The 21,942-nt window shown below is 39.6% G+C and overlaps 2 protein-coding genes across 2 annotated transcripts in view; both read right to left on the reverse strand.

Annotated features, from left to right (window-relative positions):
* The window catches only part of cpne2 (copine II), a 37,964-nt gene extending 23,329 nt beyond the window's left edge, over positions 1-14,635 (reverse strand). Inside the window, exons 1-9 of the mRNA XM_023407216.2 lie at positions 14,411-14,635; positions 10,963-11,163; positions 5,687-5,866; positions 5,386-5,460; positions 4,999-5,070; positions 3,662-3,745; positions 3,420-3,509; positions 3,087-3,185; positions 1,130-1,216 (exon numbers count right to left, since the gene is read on the reverse strand). Of these exons, the coding sequence (XP_023262984.1) occupies positions 1,130-1,216; positions 3,087-3,185; positions 3,420-3,509; positions 3,662-3,745; positions 4,999-5,070; positions 5,386-5,460; positions 5,687-5,866; positions 10,963-11,139 (864 nt within the window). The 5' untranslated portion in view covers positions 11,140-11,163; positions 14,411-14,635. The remainder of the gene's footprint in view (positions 1-1,129; positions 1,217-3,086; positions 3,186-3,419; positions 3,510-3,661; positions 3,746-4,998; positions 5,071-5,385; positions 5,461-5,686; positions 5,867-10,962; positions 11,164-14,410) is intronic.
* Positions 14,636-16,077: 1,442 nt separating this feature from the next.
* nlrc5 (NLR family, CARD domain containing 5) overlaps positions 16,078-21,942 on the reverse strand; it is a 31,455-nt gene continuing 25,590 nt past the window's right edge. The window contains exons 46-54 of the mRNA XM_023407217.2: positions 20,867-20,965; positions 20,672-20,755; positions 19,717-19,800; positions 19,383-19,466; positions 19,193-19,276; positions 19,019-19,096; positions 18,547-18,630; positions 18,304-18,387; positions 16,078-18,119 (exon numbers count right to left, since the gene is read on the reverse strand). Of these exons, the coding sequence (XP_023262985.1) occupies positions 18,038-18,119; positions 18,304-18,387; positions 18,547-18,630; positions 19,019-19,096; positions 19,193-19,276; positions 19,383-19,466; positions 19,717-19,800; positions 20,672-20,755; positions 20,867-20,965 (763 nt within the window). The 3' untranslated portion in view covers positions 16,078-18,037. The remainder of the gene's footprint in view (positions 18,120-18,303; positions 18,388-18,546; positions 18,631-19,018; positions 19,097-19,192; positions 19,277-19,382; positions 19,467-19,716; positions 19,801-20,671; positions 20,756-20,866; positions 20,966-21,942) is intronic.

Raw genomic sequence — 21,942 nt, forward strand, 5'->3', positions numbered from 1 at the left:
GTGTGTGTGTGTGTGTGTGTGTGCATGTGATGGTTCTGTGTATGTCTGTGTACAAAGGCTTGTTCATGATTTTGCATCATGAAAAAAGGAAGAAGGAAAAGAATCAATTATGAAAGCTTGTCATCACACGCACGCAGCTTTAATGTCGTTCCAACAGGCATCTAAAGACTCAGTGTTCCAGCTTAATGTGTCTTCTGTGCGGCTCCACGCTGCCACGCTAATTAGTTATTCAGAAGGAGTTATGAACGCCCAGTTAGAAGTGTGTCAGCTGATCAAAACCACAACGGTTTAATCAAATGTTTCACTGAGTCAAGTGTAAGACGGGTCATTATGAAGTGACATATCGTGAGGAGAAACTGAATGACTTGTTTGATTTGTGAAGTTAGGTATTTCAGAATTTTAATGAATATAACTTTTTCAATTGTAATTTTAAATGGGAATTTACCTGGAACAGGTGCAAATTTTAGGCTATTTTAGCTTTTTTTTTTCTTTATCTTACAGCGTGCACACAAATAGGCTGGTTAACGCCTGGGCCACACTGTTTGCCTCACCTCTGTGTGACGGCAACCCGCGCTGAACTGCTGCTGCAGAGCTGCTACTGCCGGCCCTACCTGTCTACAGTGATTTTATTATGAAGAATTTTATAGAATTTAATCATGAATTCAATTTATACTAAGTTTAGGCAAAAAAATAAGAGCGAGAGAGAGAGAGAGAGAGAGAGAGAGAGAGAGCGTACTGTAATAACTCAACTGAGAAGAGCATGATCATTTGCCATGGAGCTTAATGTCCTAAGTTATCTCAAGGCAAATGCAAAGACTCAATGGGGAGAAATGAGATGAGATGTAAGAATTGATTTGATTTGAGATGTGGGAAACATGCTTTACCTAATGTGTCTAATGTGCCAAGCTAATTATAGAGACAGTGAGTAACAGTGATAGACTTACCATCAGGATTATTATCTACACAATCTGCCCCAAACAGTAATACCAGTGCTCATAATTTAGATGGAACCAAAGCTTACAACCGTGAAATGAACATATGCTGCTAAAAAGAATTGATTAGGCCAAAGCTCGCTCCATCCATCCATCCATCCATCCATCCATCCATCCATCCATCCATCCATCCTCACCTTACATGACTTGACAATTATGAATCCAGAGTTTTTGTAATTCTTCTTCTTCTTCTGCTTCTTTGGGTTGATGCAGTCGAACTCCACCTGAAGAGACAGAAAGACAGTAGGAGAGAAAAGAAAGATGCAAAGTATAAGTATCAAAAAAAAGGGGAAATCAGGAAAAAAAGTTAAAAGGAGGGGAGGAAATGAGGAGAAAAGAAGAGATGACAGCTGAGCTGAAAAGAAGAGCTGGAAAGAAATGAACAGACGACTGAGAGACGTGACTTGGATCTGCATGTTTTCCACACGCCGCCTACAGTAACTTCAACTTGACAGTCGAACTCGTGATTTATTATGACCAAATTATAGTGGTGTAACAATACTGTTTATTCAAAACAATGAATTATTTTCACATGATGAAGATGAAAGAAAAATGAAGATTAGGACAATAAGTACACACATAAATACACACTTTAGATGGCCATGTGTTTGATCAAAAGAGCCATTTAACACACACACACACACACACACACACACACACACACACACACACACACACACACACACACACTGCATAGACTCACATGCTTTAAGTCAGTTGGTGATTCATATGACAGGTAGCTCTAAATGCCTTGTCGTGTTACTAGGGCTCAGCTAAAGACTGTTTTACATCTCAAAAGGACCTCTCATTTTCTCATCCTTCTTTTCACACACTCTGTCTCTCGCTCTCCATCCCCCATCTCTCCATCCTGCCTCTGTCTTTTTTTGTTTTGCTTGTTATTTTGTGTTACCCCTAACATCATTACCACACATGAAGAGACTCTGTGGGAGAACAAGTCATGAGGTTGCCTTTGCACACGTGCACACACAGTTTCACAAATGAACGCACACACAGATGCACATGCAAGCACATGCAGAGCTGCTAATGAATAAACTGTGGTCTGATCCCTGCATCTTTAAATCTTTAGCAAACCAGAAATATAGAAGTGAAAAGAATAAATCTCAATACTATTTAGTCACTGGGTGCTTAGACTTCAGGACCAATTCGTCCTCAGAGACCATAATGTGTAAAAAAAATGCATCGATGCAAATCTGTGTATTATTATTCCAGCTTCATTGTTGAATGCATTTAAACTGCAAATTAGCCAGTACGGGGTAGAGTGTGTGGCCAATTCAGCATAGCTAAAACAGATAAAATAAAGCTGCGTCGCACTGGCTGATGACGGAGCATGATTCTCAGTTATTTTGTGCAAGATCAGATTCATGCTGTTCAGATTTTTTAAAGGAATTTCAAAATCACAATATTACCTCCTGTTCCAAAAATAATTCAGCAGATTAGGTGCAGTTTAACAAACTGGATGATGTAAAGAATTCAAATGAAATTCAAATCATCTACAACCACATTAGCAGCTCGGTGAGGCTGTAATGATCATTATACACCAAAAAGAAAGAGAACTTTGATATTCATTGATCTAAACATAGAAACTCGTGATCATACACCACTAGTTGGGAAACATTTCAAAGTTTGGCCTGATGATGTATGTAAATCAGAATGGTTTATGTTGGTTTAGGACATCTCAGATTCAGTACTGTGCAGCCTCAGTTGTACTTGAGCTCAGCTTAATGCTAATGTTAGCATGCTAACATGCTGATGCCACCCTCAAGCTAGAATGTTAACATACATTTAAACATATTCATACCGTGTGAACATGTGATGTTGAGCATGTAACATTTAGACCGTTAGCTTACTAGCTTGTGTATATTTAGCATGCTGGAATAATATATTTAGTATGTGCATGTTGTGTCAAAGTAGAGTTGGGGCTGATGGGAACTGAGTTATTAGCTATCTTTGATGGTACACGTATAATGCGACACATCACTGAAAAGTCAAATGTTTCACAGGGTAAAAAAAAACAGTTGGACAACTGGAAATTTTCAGCTCTAAGCATTTACAATAATATCAAACATGTTTTACCTCCACTGAGTTCTGGGCTTCACTCATCTTGGAAGCCGTAGTTTGAAACTCTCCAATGAAGTCGTGGCCTCCATCATTATCATAGTCATAACACAGAACCTGTCATTGAGTAGAACATATCACATCATACTATCATCTTCTCCATGATGTGGTTATCTTCTACAGCTTCCTTTTTGAAACTCAAGTGGCTATTACTCTTGTATTTTCAATAAAAATAACTTATGCTAAGCTAACCACCTCCTGTCCTTTCCATCGTCAGTCTGTAACATCTGATAAAGAAGAAATTGAAAACCACGCCGGTTTTCAAACAGATGAAGTGCGAGCTCTAATCACCTTGATGTTTCTATCCACATCTCCATTGCAGAGAGAAATGAGAGGCACAGTAAAAGGTTTCCATGATGGGTCGAGAGTGTTCTTTATGACCTGAAATCACAGACACAGAAATAGGCAAGTTATCATCAAATTAATCAGCGGCAGATATATGATGCAGTTGTAGCCACAGTAGAATTATGTAAGTATCAGTAATTTGCCTTCTACACACACAAACAGTGTTTTAATCCCCACCCATGACTCACCTCTGTCCTGTGCACCAGCATCCATTTACCGTCGTCTCCCTGTTTGTGAAACTCCAGGTAGGGATCTGACTTCCCAAAGAAGTCCTGCACGGAACAGAGTTTGTTGTTAAGTCTTTTTTTGGGGGGTAATTCTTGTTTTATCCTAATTTCTCCTCTCATCAGCCAAACTGCAATATTTGATCACTGTACTGATACTTAATTATAGTCTAGTAGCCAAAAAAATCTCTATTAATTATTGGTGTCATGCTGCTAACCTGTGCCCTCTAGAGAGTATATTGCACATTGGCCACATGACACACTAGTACCTCCAATTCTATTGTGTTATTCCCTCAAATCCATGAAACAGAGCGGTTGTTCTAGTTGTGTGTAAAGGCTGATTATCACCGCAGCACTCTTTGTTTCATTGCCATTAGCCTCTGTAGCTAAGTTGTGAACAGGTCTGAGCATTAGAGCAAATGGGCTTTTGGATGCTAACCACATGCTAACAATAAATTATCTTTGAGTTATTTCAGTTCAATTTACATGATTAAGAAATAACTACATATTTGTCAGACATACTTTCAAGTTTATTTAGTGACTAATCAGTTTGCTATATTTCAATTTCTCTTACCAGATGTTTATGGTATGTGCTCCACTCCATGTTACTTCCTGTTTGAAGTGTCCAGACTCTTGCTAAGTTTCCTTATGTTCTTTTTGACCATTTTATATTCATATTGTAGTTTTTTTTTTATAACATCACCAAAACCAACATGAACAGTTCTTTTTTTATCAGGTGTAAAATGCAAATAAACTATACACAGGGTGAAGATTATTCCTCCCTCCATGTGTCTTTCCTCCACCTTCCTTCCTCTCGGCCAATCCTTACAATCCTTTTTATTAAAACATACCCTGGGCCCCTGCAATGGCTGTGATTTTGTGTGTATCCTGGTGGTTTAACCAGAGGGTGCACAGCCTTGACACCTTAGCATTAGATCAAATAACAATTCAAGCTGTGCTGCTGTCATTCTTCCCCTCACAATATACCAGCAGCTACTTCATAGGCCCAAGACTGAAAATAAAACGTTTAAAAATAAGACCAGATCTTACATGGATTTCATTTCCACCTATCTGTGCACCTGACAGCCCATTAGTTGGCGGACAAAGGTGAAGAGTGTGAAAACATTTACTGTAAATGTTGTCTGTGTGGGCTTAGCTTGTGCGTCCTAAAGTAGTATGTAATGCTCGAATGTACTCTGAGTGAGTTTGTGAGGGTGTGTGTGAGTGAGAGAGAGTGTGTGTGTGTGTGTGTGTGTGTGTTTGCATCCTGAGTGTGTGCGCCTGTGGGTCTAACTGCCTACCTTCTTATCCAGTTTACGCCCACTCAGGGTCAAAGTGATGATTCTGTTGTCAGACAGCTCCTGAGCTGTTATCTAAAATAACATTTACAGCACAATATTAGCTGCAACAAAAATGCTGGTAACTATTAACATTCACATCAACATCAGCAGGAACAACAACAACAACAGCTATCAACAACAGTAATAGCGCATCAGCCTGAATAACATCTTCCCTGACATCATCATCAGCCATTGCGACCATGCCATTATAGTAAACAACAGCAACTGCATCCACACGGCCAGCAACGGAAACCTTTGACGTACAGCGTGTATTCAGTGAGTCAACAGGAGACACAGAAAGAGAGGAGGATCAGGATATATACCTGGAACAAAAGCACTGATGCTTACCGTAATGGATCCTTTGCCAGCTGGCTTCCCATTGGCTAAGATCAACGGTCTGTGAAGTTTCTTATTGGACACAATCTAGCAAAATATAGAAATAACAAAAATATGGGTATGAACTACAGGATATCTTTATTTTAACCTATTCTACTCTAAAACATAGTCTGAACCCAATTACCTGAGTCAGCTCACTCTAGGTCAATTCATTAGTTGGCCAGAGTGTACACTGACTCATTCTCTTGAACTATACCTCTTGTATTTAATACAGAACAAACTTTGGACTTTGGAAGCAGAAATCGTTCCGTACCACTCCCAGCGTACAAATGAATTCTCCCAGGAAGTCGTGTTCGTAGAGCTGCGTGGCGCACTTGTCTTCGTCGAACATGGCAAAGCGAAGCTTCTGGATCTCCTCAAAGTGGTAGTCCACCTGAAACTTCACTCCAAACACCGGATTCAAGTTGTTCACAGCTGTTTCAGTGCGGCTCAGCTAAACGACAAGTAACAAAGAGAGACATAGATGTTTAAAACAAAAAGATCAAGCTGACTGTGACTGTACTTGTGTATCCAGTGGAATAGTAAGGTCTTACAGGAAGAGTTAGTTTTACATTTAAAATTTTTTAACATCCACTGTGGATAAGAATTAGCCATTTAACTAAATCTGATAAGTTTACATCCAACTATGTATTCACTAATAAGAGGGACTTGGAAGTTTCCTGGGAACACTAAGGCTATTTCCTTGACTGGGCTTGTTTGGTATCTTGACTGTCCCCAGTGTGGCCTGGTCGGAGGAGAGGAGCAGTGGACGGTAAGCGATACCAGTCCAGTGGTGCACTCTGATCTTGGTGCCAACAATGAGTGCGTCTTGCACAGTTCGCCGCTCTGTACCAAAGTTTGCGCTCATCCATCCTATAGATGTTGAAATGTTTTATAGAATAAGTAAAATACTTCTACCTCATGATGAAAGTAAGAGAATCAACAAACTCACCGTGAACGTCTCTTATCTTAACCCTCTTCCCTGGTGGGTTCAGCTTTGAGGTATTACAAGTGCTGAGTTCTCATGGCCCCAAAAAAATAGCCTGAACTGCGCACAGACAGATTAGTGTGTGGGTGTCTGTAAGAGCAGCGTGAGAGCCATGTTATTTTCTCTGGGTCTTCTAAACCAGGTGGTTGGATGACTAACACTCACTGGCTGTGCTACTCTCCACCCTGACTCACCCAGGACACACTGCATAGTGTGTCCGTCCACCATTAGACAAGGTCAGTATATGTCTGCCCTGTCACCTCTTCTGAATCGGTGGCCGTATAATGTCAACACCCTGGGACTGAATTACTTGTGTAAAGGTCTGAGCTAATCACTCAGACTTTGAGTACTTTACATAGCATATTAGAATTAGAAAAAAGAAACTATACACTATCCTGCTAAATTAGATTAGCGTTGTGTTGTTTTCTGCCTCCCACTTTGGCTGTAAAACCTGACTGGTGTTTGTACTCTGCTTACTGGGAGCTGTGATGTTCAGATGTTTATGTCCCCACTGGATTAATTAATAATCAGGTCCAGGTGATTCTCTGACTTTTCACCTTGCAGGATCATCAGGTTCTGATTTAATTCATTTTCATGATCGACTACCTGAAAAAGGAATGACATTCCCATCAGCTTCAGCTGATTGGTAAATAGCTGACTATTGGTTTTTCATGCTAATTAGCAAATGTAGCTAAGATGGTTAACAAGACAAACATTATATATATTTTAAGGTAATGGCAATATTAACATGCAATGCTAATCAGCATATTAGCAATTTACCATTTCATCTTTATTTTCATGCATTATCATTTAATTTTACACCTAGACTGTTTGTACTGTGTCACAGTGAAAATATATATCACTCTGTCCTGATTAATGTGTCTCAGTGTAGCTGCTGATCTCCACTGTTGTCTGATATCATTACAGTATTAAATAACTATAAATTTAAGGAACCTTCATAAAATGTACCTTTTACGTGTCATTATGAACGCTTCTATTCAAAATATCTTAAATTTCTCTGATCCCTGTAGATATTGTAATGATTAAAGAATTGGGGAGAGGTACTTCAGAGGGAAAGGGGTTTAACTTTAGCCTGCTAACGGCGCCTACAGCACTTACCCATCTGTCTGACTCATGGGAAGAGAGCACAAGAGAGTAGCTGCACTTTGCGGCTTAAAAACTGATATTATCGGGGCATCGTGAAAGCCTGGCGGGCTGAAGTGCATGTCTCACTTTTTTGTCACTGTGGATTTTAACCTGGTTCACTGGGCTATGGAAATGAATCAGAACCTTGTGGCACTTTTTATCTTCTATTTTTATCCGTACATGTTCACTATCAGATAAACGAGACCGAGAAGAAACCAACAAAACACTCACTCCAAAAGGTTTTTGTCCTCTGTGGTACAAATAGTGCAATAACAACAATACGTTAAAATTCACATCCATAAAAGATGATTGATGATTCTGTGTGTCAGATGTTTTTTCTGCATCGAATTATATTATAATAAGACGCCAACGACCTTTTTGACAGTCATACGTGACTTTTAGGGTCAGTTTCTTTAACAAACAATGACCTTTGACTGAAGAAGCAACATGGTGAAGTGGTGTAACTGCTTTGTGTCGATTGGTGTAACCAGTATTTTTCATACATACATGGTAATATACAGGAAAATTAATGTGGAATAAAATGTAATCATCTACTCCAGTGTAATAGCATTTTTTATTTATTTATTTATTTTTTTTAAATAATTTGTTATTTGAAATATCATAGGTAAATTTCAACAAACCTGCTCCATTCTTTTTAAAAGATTTTTGAATTGCTCATCTTGCCAACCCCAGTTTGTCACTTTGTTGAGATTAACAGAAGGAGTTTGGAGTTTGGAGAGAAAAAATCAAAGGATTTAGAAAGTAGTCCAACCAGCCTGCGAACTGGGTGCCAAGTCATCGGAACAACTGAGATCCATATTTATGTAGGCCTATCATGTTCTTTAGAGTCTTTCACCACCAGTTTTGGTTGCTATCATATTTTTCCCATCATGGTTTCCTTCGTTCACCGCTTTCCTTCATCTCCACTTCTTTTTCTGTCTGTCGCTCATTCACATTCTCACCTCTGTGTTTCTCCTATTCTTCTCCATTCGCTCTTTCTCTTGCTAATTTTTCTCCTCACCCTCTGTCTCATCTCCCTTTCTCGCACCTCCTCGCTCTCACATTCTTACCCTCTCTTACCCTCTCTCTCTCTCTTTTCCCCTGATGGACCCAGCTGCTTCTCACACCTCTATCTCACAAGACAGACGAAGATAGACAGGAAGTGAGCCAGAGAGAGATGGGAAGACGGGTGACAGGAATGAGAAAGACAATCGGAGAAAGATGGAGAGAGAAAACAAAGCTAACAGGAGGGGATTTGAGAAAGTGAGAAAGCTGCGAGTGTGAGAGAAACAGCGAGCGCTGGATAATATCCAAGAAAAGGTTTGAGCCTCATTTCGCCTCCTGCATCGTTCCTTCACTCCAGGAGCAGCATTAAGCTTTTGTTTCCTTTCCCATTGCCATAGTAACCATTGGAAATTTCACATCAGAACTGCATGCCCTGCTGACCGACAGCTAGCTACAACCAGAGGCACTCGCCTACACACACACACACACACACACACAGGCACACATGCACACACATACACAAAAGCCAGCTTGCCCTGTTGACCAGCTGTTCGCTACAGAAAAGCCTTGAGGCAGCAACCTACACACACACCAAAACTTCACCAGTTTCCTCTTCAGCATTTTCAACCTAGAGCTCATGTTTTTTCTCTTCCTACACCATAAAATGATATCATACCTTCACATCATACGTAGTTCCTGGAATCCGAGCAAGAAGCTTCAAACAAGAATCAGAACACAAAGTTTAATGTGCCTGAACTCAACTTACCAGCTGATTGATGTCTGTGTGTATATATATATATCTATAGGCATAATTTAAATAATGTTTTCTGTTTAGTGTTCCTCAGAAATCCTGGTTTTGATCTTCTTCTCTTTGATTACAGCTTATACAACCTCAGTGTATTGTATTATTTTTTCTATCCACTGCTCTTTACTTCCACTTCACATTCTGTCCATGATTATAAAGTCATTGAAGAGGGAAATAATGCTCTAGCTGGTGCAGCAATTGCACTGGAATTAATTGATTTCACCCTAAAATTTCAACCATTTTAAATCCTGGTGTGACCACACCTTTAACCTACATGTTTTTTAGCTGAGGAAGGAAACACCTGGGAGGAGGCCAAGCTGACATGACACAGGTTGAGGGTGGGCGGAGCTAATACGCTGGAAACTATATCACTGGACTCCGTGTAGAAATAAGGATGGTGTAATTAGTCCTGCCCTAACAGGTCCACTTTCATTTGCTCGCTCCGGTCCGCCATTTACTGTAATCGCCAGTTTCAACTTTTAAATACCATTCATGGCAGCATCCGAGTCATATTTACAACTGGGAAACTCCAAACAAGGATGGGCACCTCACATCAGCCAAAGTCTATAATTTGAGGTCATTAAACCCAACTTTAATTGATAGAGCTATGTGTCAGTGTACATGTTTTTAACTCTCATGACCAACTGTTTGAAAACAACAAAACACCTTTATCTTTAGAAAATGTTCATTCTCGTAAACAGTCTGATCTGTTTCTTAATGAATCTACATTTATTTCCAACCTACGCAACCCAAATACAACTTCCTTTACAAAAGCAAGCAACAGGTATGATGGGAAATGTGGTTTTACTTTAGTGCCATAGACTGATTTTCTTGTCTCTTTTCCAGACGTTTCCAGTATTCCTCATGAGCTGCAATGCCATGTTTACCACACACTGTTTTACTAGTCATTACAATTCAACACCAGTAATGCATAAATTAAACAGCAGCTGAAACTTCTATCTGTATATTTTGCCCAATCAAAGATTATAAGTGATAAGACAAACTTGACAGACTCTAAATGAACTTCTGTCCCCAGTAAGAGCATCACTAGTGGAACCTTCTTTTATTCATTTCAAGCTCTAATAACGTCTTTAACTGGTTCTAGACTAACTTTGGACCAACAGTGACAAATATTACAATATCCCATTGAGCTCAGTACTCCAGGGCGCATGCCAGATGGTCACGACATCATGAGTTTGGATCTGGCTCACAACATATACAGCCTGCAAAGTAACATAGACAACAGACAAATCCTCTTATCTTTTTCTTTGCTGGAGGACCCAGCATGGCGAATGTGACCTTGGAAGCACTTCTAAAACTTATTCAAATCTTCCATCCTCCCTTCAGTCTTCTCTTTATTTCTGCCTCACTTTTATCCTCTTCTCTCCACCTCTCTCCCCTTGACACATAGACTGGAGAAGCTTGACTCATTATGATCCCAACACTAAATACAACATCTCTATGTTTGGCTTTTTCTCCTCAATCTGCCATTTTCATCCTTCACTGATTTCTCCCCATCTTCATCTTTATGAAGACAAAACATGCCTCTTCTTTACTCCTCCTCCACCTCAGTTTTTCTTTGAACCAATCATCCCGCCATCCTTACCTCCACCCAGTTTCCATCCACTTCATGGAAGAGGACACAGAAGGGGTCCGACTTGGAGGCTACATCTCGGTCCAGCAGGCTGGCTGCTGTGACGGACAGCTCCACCCGAGTGACGCAATGCTGAGGTCCGACACTGCGCGTCTGGCCCTCGGTGGCTGAGCCTAGAGTGTAGGCCATGGTCTGAGGTCACAACTTATCAGCCTGGAAGAAAATAAATACAGAGAAATAAGTGGAAATAACTTTCAGCTTCATACACGCCCACACACCATCCCACACTGGCGGTTTCTTGATTGACCATGACTGCCCCATGAAATCTTAAATAGTATAAAACTTTGGACGTTTGGACAACAGATCAGTGTTCCTTAGAGAAGGATATGGTTTTGATAATAAGTAATAAAGCCAACAGGTGTTCCTTAATGCAAATATGATACAGCCATGCTAGCAACTCTGTGAGACGGTGTATAGTGATTCTTCAAACTAGATCAGAACGCTAAAATGTGAATGTTTTGCAGGTGCAATGTTCACCATAGTAACCATCTTCACACAAAGTACAACAGCCATTGTTATGTCTATAAAACATCTGAATACAGTAGTAAGTGTCTTTCACTGTGTCCTAGAGCACATGGTGAAACATTAATTGACTTTTTTTTGAGTGACCATCAGTCCAAAACCCCAAAATATTCAATTTACATTACATCAGACAAAGAAATGCAGAAAATTCTCACGTTTGATGAAGCTGTTGAACTTTTTGCTTATCAACTAATAGTTGCAGCTCTATAGATCACAAACATGACTGGTAACATGACTGTTTGTATCAAATGTGAGTAGTTGAAACATTTCTCTCAGAACCAAAAATAGCAACGTGATAATGTCGCTAGAGGAAAACTCAGCGGATCAGGTCAGTAGGATGTCATTTGGGAACCATTAATGTCTCCAATGTTGGTGGAGGAGCTCAATGAAAGCTCACGGGATCTCCAAAATCAGTAAACTTCATCTGATGGGGACCATAAATGTCTGTACCAAATTTCGTGGCAATCCATTAAATGTCTCTTGCACGCACCATCAACAGTAGCCAGGCCGCTAACATGGCTAAAAACCACAAAACGAAAACACATTACATAAAGCAGGACATAAATCAAACATTAAAGGCAGTTTATTACCAATATACACCATCCCAAAGTATCCGTCAGTCACTGATGACCAATGAACAAATACACAAATACATTGACATAATATAATTTGATGAGATTAAGATGAAAGGTTCAATCTCTGTGAAATTAACTGTAGGTAGTTGTTACAGACACATGCACGGCTGCCGTCCAGGAGAACATATAGTTACATGCTGGAGTTCTTACATAACTCTAACGCTTTACAGGTGCAAGTGTGTGTGATGTGTGTCTTGCATCGACAGCCGACAACATCATAATTTACTGGAAACATCACCACAGAAAGAAAATAAGATTCTAGCAACACACTGGGGTGTACGCATCTGTTGCTAGGGAGAGTGTGCATTTATCTAAAGAAAAGAGACGGAGGAATATCATCATAAAAATAATGTTGCACAAGAGACTGACATTTGTTGAATTTGGATAGTAACATTGCTTTTCTTTTTAAGGGGAGAAAAATGCACAAGTAAGAAGAAATAATCAATAAATCACAGCTACATTACACCACCTGTGGTTTTACAGCCCTCAGCAAACTAATAACTCTCGTTTGGCTAGAAATAACCACGGAGTAAAGATTAAAAACAGACGTAAACACACAAGCATGATGTGAGGCTTTGGCCATGCCAGGTGGCCCTGGTGTAGGTCATGGCTGCCCTCCAGCATATATAACATTATGAAGAAACACACACACACACACACACACACACACACACACACACACACACACACACACACACACACACACACACAGTGCCCTGAGCCCAGATCAGAGCCATTGCAGAGCCTCCAAAATGGTGAAGCGTCAGGCAAGGAGTGGAAAAGACATAAAATCATTAAACACTGAGTGTAATCATAACATGTGCTTCTCACTAACAACTTGTGTCACATTTGAAATAATTTTCCACAAACGATGAGGACAAATAAACAGGACAGCACCTTGTGTCCACAAAGGTGGTTTTGTTCTGAGAGCAGCATGCTAAAACGATGCTGTCTGTTGCTAAGATACTAATGTGTCATAACCAGCGTGCGCCTCCCGTTCTGCTCCTGTGATGTCACACTGGTAGTGGTGATGTACTGAAAAAGCCAGTGCAATATTTTCATTCATTTACTCAGCCATTCATAGGCGGTGAAAGGCTTGTTTTGACTGGCTGAAATACTTTTACTCAGTCATTCATCGTCATTTACTCCTGTATTTACTGATTACATTAACAATGCCAGTTCGTCAGGGAGCTGGTTTCAGTGAAATTAACTCAGCCTTCAGCGGAGGTTTGAATGATGGTTAAACTGCTAATTAAGACTGTTGAAGGATAAATAAATAAATACAGTGAATGAATGAATGAATGAAGTGATTGGGGCAGATGTTAAAGCAGGACATCATGGAGAATCTGTCAAGACTGATCAGAGAAATACAAACAAGGGGCGTTACCCAACTTTGACACTGCAGGTAAGAAAAACATCATTTGGATATCTTCCAGTGTTAATCCAAAAGCTGCTGCACCATATACTCTGGGAACTGCAGCTGTAAACTGCAGTAAATACTAATGGACATGCTATTAGGACCAATCACCTCCCTGTCATCTGCCACACTCCTGTGTAAAAGAGTGCAGCTGCACTACAGTGGATGTTTGAGTGCAATTATATGTAAGCTTGTACTATACAGCAGGCTATATCAGGATGATACAAAAACCAACCAAACAACAACAGCTTTGCACATGTCTGTGGTTGCACTGATCCTGGTGAAGACGTTCACACAGTCACACTGCACATCCACACCTGAGTCACCTCTCTGCAGGAGGGCAGAGCAGAGAAACCTGACAGAGAGGGCAGGTTAAGTGTGACTGACTGACGAGCCGAGCAGCATGGAAGCTGTTTTCTCCGTGTTAATAGCAGAGTGAACTCTGCACACAGTCATTAAGTCTGATTGCATGTCCTGTCTGCCACATTCGCGCTTAAGTGGCTAATAGAAATGAAGCGCAGACTGTAAACAGCAATCATATAGAGCATTGTCAACTTCACATGAAATAAATCAAAACAGTAAAACAGCAACTCTCTCTTTCATGCACATACACGATATTCACCCTGCAAGCAAGGTGTTCAGCAAAATGTTACATCCTTCCTTATTCCGCATCTAAGCTCTCTAACCAGCGCACTCAACACATTTTGGCTGTACTTTCATTTTACCAGCTGAGCCCCTCAGCATCCTCCTGACAGCCCCCCGCACACACCGGCTACCTGTTAAATCTTCTACAACGACAAAACGTGAAAACTAATGCCACACTCACCTCAGTGAATGACGTCCAACTTCTCCGCCGCTCTTCAGTTGACAGTTTCTTTAATTACCGCGCACAGTCAGGAGTAAAAATATTAATAACAAACACCGAAGACACTTTTTTTTTTTTTTTCTTTTTATAAAAGAGAAAAAACTGAAATTGCCGTTGCCATTTTTATCCTGAGTATCCTGGAAGGCGCAACAGTGTGTGAACGTAAATCATCCTCGTAGCCCGCAATATGTTGTGCCAAGCGCCTCTGACGGACAAAGCTGAGTCAAGCTACCAGGATTAGCTTCAGACCGGAAGTACGGCGAGTTCACGTACAAAATAAAAGCGTCAGTGTCAAAGCAGAGGGAGACTGTTTCCGTCCTAAGTGTTTTATTCATTTATTTTTGAAGCATGATGACGTATTGCTTTTGTTACGTTGCAAAACTTGATTATCATAAATTTGTGTGGCCGACTTATCTCATAGAGGCCCTATGATTAGTATAAAACTATCAACCTTTTATCTTTTACTGTGGAAAACGTATAGTTCCACTGGCACTCTCTTGTGGTTAATGCAGGTAGAACCATTGAGTGTCCCCATCACTTTTCAGCACATTGCAGCCACATTACTAATGCTGAAACGAAACACACACAATGACTGTACTTAAGTCCAATTCTGAGGTACTTGTACTTTACTTTAGTATTATATATATTTATATTTTTTTGCTACTTTACATATTTATCTTTCTACTCGACTCATTTCCTGAGAATATTGTAGGCCTCTTTACTCCACTACATTTATGTAACAGCCAGTTTCAAGTGTTGTTATACAGTAAACCCCTTAATAGTATAAAAATGGGTCAAATTAGCCAGCACCAACATTAATATAGTGCTTACATATGTGAATAGGTCAGTAATATTAATCCAATAATATACAGTAATAATGTAAGAGCTAGATCTGTAATTGTTAAGACCAGCTGTTCTAGCACCTTTATGTAGGAGAGTTACATAAGCGGCCCTCCAGACTTATAGGAACTGTACCACTTAAAACTGAACGGTTAAAAACATATGTAGCTTCAATTTTGCTGATCATACTTAAGATATTTTTACTGAGAGCCATTAGTACAGTTACTTATACCAGTACTGATGACTGTTCTATTGCAGTGTCCCAGTGACACATGACGGTGGGACAGTGAACCAGTGTGCACAGAATGTTCAACACATCTGCTGTGAAAAGCGCATAGTGTTTTGGGTTTGGGTGTTTCATTGTTTTATTCATTTATTTAATTCAGAGCTGTTGTTAACATTATTCACTAATATATTAACAGGACCAAAGATAACATTTTTCAACATGAGGATCCCTGTTGGTTGTGTTGTCTTGTATATATCCATCTGGGAAGCAGCAGAAGCAACTGCACCATATTTGCACCACCAGTCTTAACCACTAGAGAGTGCCAAGTGAACATAAATGAATGGGAGTCATGTGACTGTGTTTGCACAGAAGTCACAGGCACAGCTGTCATATCAGCTGCTGCTGACAGACAAGGAGCCTCTTCAAAGATATTACAAATATTCTATGTGGAAACTTAACATACTCAAGTGGAACATGTACTGACCTTTGTCTTTTACATAACAGAAAGAAAAAAAGAAAAAGAAATCAGCTGATTGTGTCAAGTGTAAACAAAGGCCAAATGTCAAGATAATCTTTTTTAATTCACAAAACACATCTCAGTGCAAGTCAGAATGGTTAAATGTCAAGGATACAGGCAATTTTTCCTCATGAGAACTCAAAATTCAACATTAACACAAACCTTGAAAGCAAAACAAGTCTGAACAGATAAGTTACTTCAGGGCTTCTCTTCTGCGCTGGTTTAAATCCAATGTCTCTGCAGAGACCAGAAAGAAACTGGATAATAATAGACAGCGGGGGTGTCATGTGGCGTAGTGGTCTAAGCAGGCGCCCCATGTGTAGAGGCTACAGTCCTCACTGCAGTCGGCCCCGGCTCGAATCCCGCATCGGACGGCCCCTTACTGCATGTCATTCCCCCTCTCTCTGCCTCCCCCCTCTCTCTGCCTCCCCATTTCCTGTCTCTCTCTACTATACTATCCAATAAAGGCATAAAAAGCCCCAAAAAATATACAAAAAAATAATACACAGAGGAATGGGAAAACAAATAAGGTGCTCTCCTAGTTTAAAAAATGACAGTATCATTATAACATTATCAGCACACTCAGAAACAAAAGAAATATCAGTAGTGAGACCCATTTTGTAATTGTTACAGTGTGTGGTGTCCCCATCTACAATTTACTTATGTAAAAAATTAAACTCAGTCTGCATCAAAACTTAATAAATAACTTAAAAAAAAAAGATAATTCCTTTCGTTAATGACAGCAGAAATAAATACGCAAATTGGAAAGAGGCCACAACCTTAAATGACCATAAGAGCAGAGAGTGGGTCCCTGTCTTTCCTCCCTGTCAGTTCATGTATTATTGTGTTTTCAGCTATGTGGCCTCTTATTATTGTAAACGCAATTACAGTGCAAAGTGACTCAGTGTGTAAGAGTCTGCTTATATTATATTATATACTAATCAAGGAATCCTTTACATCATGGGCTCTAGTTTCACAGCAGTGAGTGCCACTGACAGCTCCTTTCTCTTACCACCCCAAATTAGTATCTTGCTTCTTAAGTTGTCTGTTCAACAAACCAAAAAAAACATTACTATGTGCATACTAATTAACAATTAGCCAAAACCGACTTTATGCGGATTACATTACATTACATTAACCATCCAAGATGTAAAGATGAGGTTTTCTCAAAAAGAGAAAACACCAAAAATACATCTGATAAACTTTATAGCCCGCTGGTTCATTTTGCAAATATTGGCTAGTGATTAAATTATTTCCTGTATGGAAGTTAGTCATGTTTATTTTAGCATTTTAGCACTTGACTTCATCCAGCTTTATATTAGTTTCAATCTATCACGTTATATGATAGATTAAACATGCATTCTGGTCAGAGGCTGCAGTGGTAACAGAATAGATTTGTCTGTTCCAGTTGTCTATCACAGGTGGTCATGCACTAGTTAAAGCTTAAAACTCAGTTTCAATGTTCACAACACACCAACGTGTGCTGATAACCAATAAAAAAAAAAAAAAAAAAGGACCACCATGAGGGGACACCGCCATGCTGTCAGCTGCTTCAGCTTACTGCTGTGAAACGAGGCCAATAAATGCATAGTCATACATTTAAATAGTCCTAAAAATAGACACTTAATTCTCTCAACAAACCATTCAACTGTACTTTTAAACCTCAATACAATGTTCCCTAGAGAAGTTCTTAAAATAAAAAAACCAAGACATTTTAGAAAAATACCAAAAGGGAAAATTTTTATATATACACTATACTGTGTGCACCACATAGTGGTCTTTTCACTATTCACACCATTAGAGACACCAGCTGCTGCCGTCGTAGGATACACAACTCATCCCTGCTCATGCTTTCTGATGAATAATCTGCAGGGAAAACAAAGTCTGATTCCATTTTGTGGCGAGAGCGACACTGTACTATAGCAGTGATTCATCTCTGCAGACACTGATGAAGTGGAAAGCTACTTCTGAGAATCGCTGCCACCATGTATCAGTACAGATCGCATTAAGTGGATGAGAAATTCAGTCTCCTGTCGTTCAGATTCAGCCTCTGGGCTTCGCTGACAGTCACTTTGTTCCTCCACAGCCTGAAAAGCACAGTGGTGGAAAATTTACTATTTAAAAAAAAAAAAAAAATTTTTTTTTAAATCCAAATGTTACTGACTTGAAGTAAATAACAGGCATTAACAAGACTTTATAAGTTGTGGTCAAACTAACCGATGCCTGTGTGGGACAAACCATGTCTGAGAGACAGTATGAGAAAACATTTACCTGATGAGCTGAACAGCAGGACACGACTTTAAGGCTCTTATCAGCGCCTCCACTCCAAAAACACTCACTCTGTTGGACTCCAGACTAGGAGAAATAAACACACACATACATATTGCGTTATGTAACAGTGTGTGGGGCAAGGGTCCCATCAGAGGACATACAATTTAAATTGTTAAATCATGTCTTAAATCTAAAAGCATTTGCAAAAACTAACACTGGTTGAGTGTGTTTTAACAAACTCACTCTATTCTGGTCATCTTCTGACAGAAAGGCAAAACCCGGGCCAGCTCCAGCGCCACTTCATCACCACAATTATTCCATCCCAAACTAGAGAGACAAACAAACACTTCATATTATTCACATTTAAAAATCAGATACAACGTGATATTTTTGCTGTTTTCAGGCTCACACCAGGAAGTGTGAATTCACAGACAAGAGCAATTTTATTCCATTCAAATTTAATTGAAAATGTCACAAAGACTGCATTCATGTGGCTCCTGGTCTTGGACTTTTGCAGGATTGAAGTTTTAAATAAGCAAGAGAGATGTATTTGGAAAAATGAAATTCATCACCCAGAACTCATATAATTTGATGCTAACCTGAGCTAGCTGAAGTTTTCAAGATAGTTTAGTAATAACCCCACTCTCTATTCCATGCAATTACTATTATTTCTATTAGTTTACTACCACTATTGCATGACAATTTTTAATCTTACCCCACATCCTGTATGAGAGGACAGTGAGCCAGACTGGCAGCTACAGCACACAGCTGTGAAGTCCCAACAGAGGTCAATCTAAAAGACCGCACAAGAGAAAGAAACAATCAGTGCAGCCAGTGATCCATTAGTGTTGTGATTCCCACGGCAACAGGAGGAGCTGATGAGTCTTACTGAATCTTGGTGAGGTTCTTCATGCACATTATTGCTTTAGACAGACTCAGTGACCCTTCATATCCAATTACGTTCTCTGAAATACTATAAAAGACACAGACAGACATAAAGAAAACAAACCTCAGGACAACTCCGTCTAATATAATAAATGTCAATAACAAATTTGAGAGTGTGTGTGTGTGTGACTTACTCTAACACAGTGATACGTGTCATTTTTGGTGGATCAAGGACCATCTTGGCAGCAGTGAAATCACCAAGACTGTTGCTGCCCAAACTGGAAGACAGCACAAAAAGAAATATGCAAAAGATAAGATTTGTCATGACTCTTCTTCTCTTTAACCAAAATGCATCCGGCAAAAATCTGAAAAAACAGCTAAAAAAAACTAAATTATACTACACAATCTGGAAGACTTTAAGAGTTTACATGTGTGATTTATGTGTTACATGTGTAACATAATTTATTTTCCTACAGAACATTCACAGAAATGAGCCACATATATAAAAATGTGATATCATGTTCTTACTAGAGCTCCTCTAGATGACTACAGCGGATCAAAACCTCCAGCAGCTTTTCTCCTGACTGGTCGCTGATAAGGTTCTTCGAGAGCCTGGAAGATGGACATACACAGACACTTTGAGAGTGACATTAAAACTACTCTCAGCTACTGCTGTCTTCTTGGAAACTACCACTGGGTGGTGCCAAACTCAGAAATGTTCAGAAATGCACTTAAACTTTAATAGGAGCCATGCAGCAATTCGAAGAACAGAATGTAACAACAAAAACATGTAATACATGAATGAATGCAGCAATGGCATCTGGCACTGAGCCACAAGACCTTTTGTGACTGTCAGTCTTGGAAAGAAAGGAGCTGCTGCCAAAGGGGAACAGCTGGTCTCCATAAAGAAGGTGGTGACTGTATAATAAAACAGCCGGTATGTTTTGAATGGCCGTCAGTACACACCAGTGTGATCGAGAGGAGGCCAAGCCTATGATTTGTAGATACCACTTAACTGTACTCTTGAGTTTAAAATAATACATTTTTACATGGCAAGTTGTTAAAACAACATACATATAAAATTTATATATGCTTATATATATTTCTCTTATTAGTTTCCCATTAATTTTGTGGTGTTTATGTTGACAGGCTTTGGGATGGATTTATATGTATTTAACATATGTCTACAAAATAAGCATACATACATATACATTTGTATGGGCTAGAAATATGTGTCAATATATGAAATTGTTCATGTACATATATTTCATATATGGAAATTCAATATATGCACATATATTACATTCACACCAGACACAAAGTAAGAGCGAGAAAGATTACTCAGGATCTAAAAAGGTCTTTCTACACCCTGACCACTGCTTGACATCAAGAACAATATAATGATGACCTGCAGGCTATAATACCATGGATGATGTGTTTATGTGTAGAACATAAAGGGGAGAGACATGTGACATACGCCTACCTGATCTTCCTGAGCTGCGTCCAGATAGGAAGGAGACTGGTTAGCTGCTCCACTCCTCCTTCAGCCATCCTCCAGCCCTCCAACCTGAAACCACAAGAGACCCAAAATCACTGATGACAACTTTAATGACAGACTTAAAAGAGGTTTATCACATTGGTTTATGTGCCAGATTTTCTGTATGTGTGAAATATTCACTCTATCTCCTCGATTAGTGTCAGTCCTTCCATAGCAGCCAGAAGATCCAACAAACTGTCTGCTCCTGATCGTCCCACCACTGTGTCACTCTTATTTAGCCTGGCACACACACAATCCACATAAAAAGGGTCAAATGTGCAGTTCAACCAAACAATCAGACCTTTTGTGAAACTGTTATATTGGTTGTGAACAAGGAGTGGATGTCCTATAGGTAATAGTCAGGGCATGAAGATTAGTAGTGTTATAAAAATCATCATCTCATCTGAGACTGTTTTATAGCCATGCAAATATGATATACAGCCATGTACAGTACAAACGCTGACATTATGAGTCTGTGTTCTGCGCTTGCAGTTCATCAGTGAGCAATACTTTACAGCTTAGCACTATGAGAGGACCGGGAATGATACATTTCCCCCGAGGGCGGGGGGTGCGATTGTAGGATCAGACCCAATTCATTTATGATGAGCTTCATGTGGAGCTGATGACATGTTGGAATGATGAGCTGCAGCAACAGTGGCTGAAATACGAGCAGTGAAACTGCGGCTTTGGCAGGGACACTCTGAGCTACTGCATGACATCTTAAATAGACCGGATTTTTAGAGTGGTGTTAGATATGTCCGAATAAATGTGTCAGTGTGACTGCAGTATTAACATTAAAGACATATGCCTGAAATAGTTCTGCTGGTTTAAGTTACTATATCAAATAAATACTTACAAATACGTGGTGAATGGTTACAGGAGGTCGTATTTTACTTGGTTAGCCTTCAAAATCAGCTTTGAAAGGTCAGCTTTGGTATCATCAATACATTTTTATAACTATAATTACCAGCTCCTGGTTGTGTGTTTCTGCCAACTAGTCAAGTTGCATGAAATATGGTCATAATCTCCCCTTCCTGAGTTACAGCAATGTGGAAGTGTTTTTGCAGAACATTATGATGTCAGAGTGAAGGTGACCTTCGACGGTTTGGATATAAAATGTCATCAATTCATAATTTTATCCTATTAGACATCTGTGTTAAATTATGTCATAATTAAAGTAAGCATTTGTGAGTTATGGCCAAAAATGTGTTTTGTGA

This window comes from Seriola lalandi, unplaced genomic scaffold, assembly GCF_002814215.2.
Source record: "Seriola lalandi dorsalis isolate HSWRI2012SDOR001 ecotype SW California unplaced genomic scaffold, Sedor1 jcf7180002054331, whole genome shotgun sequence".
Taxonomy (NCBI): Eukaryota; Metazoa; Chordata; class Actinopteri; order Carangiformes; family Carangidae; genus Seriola; species Seriola lalandi.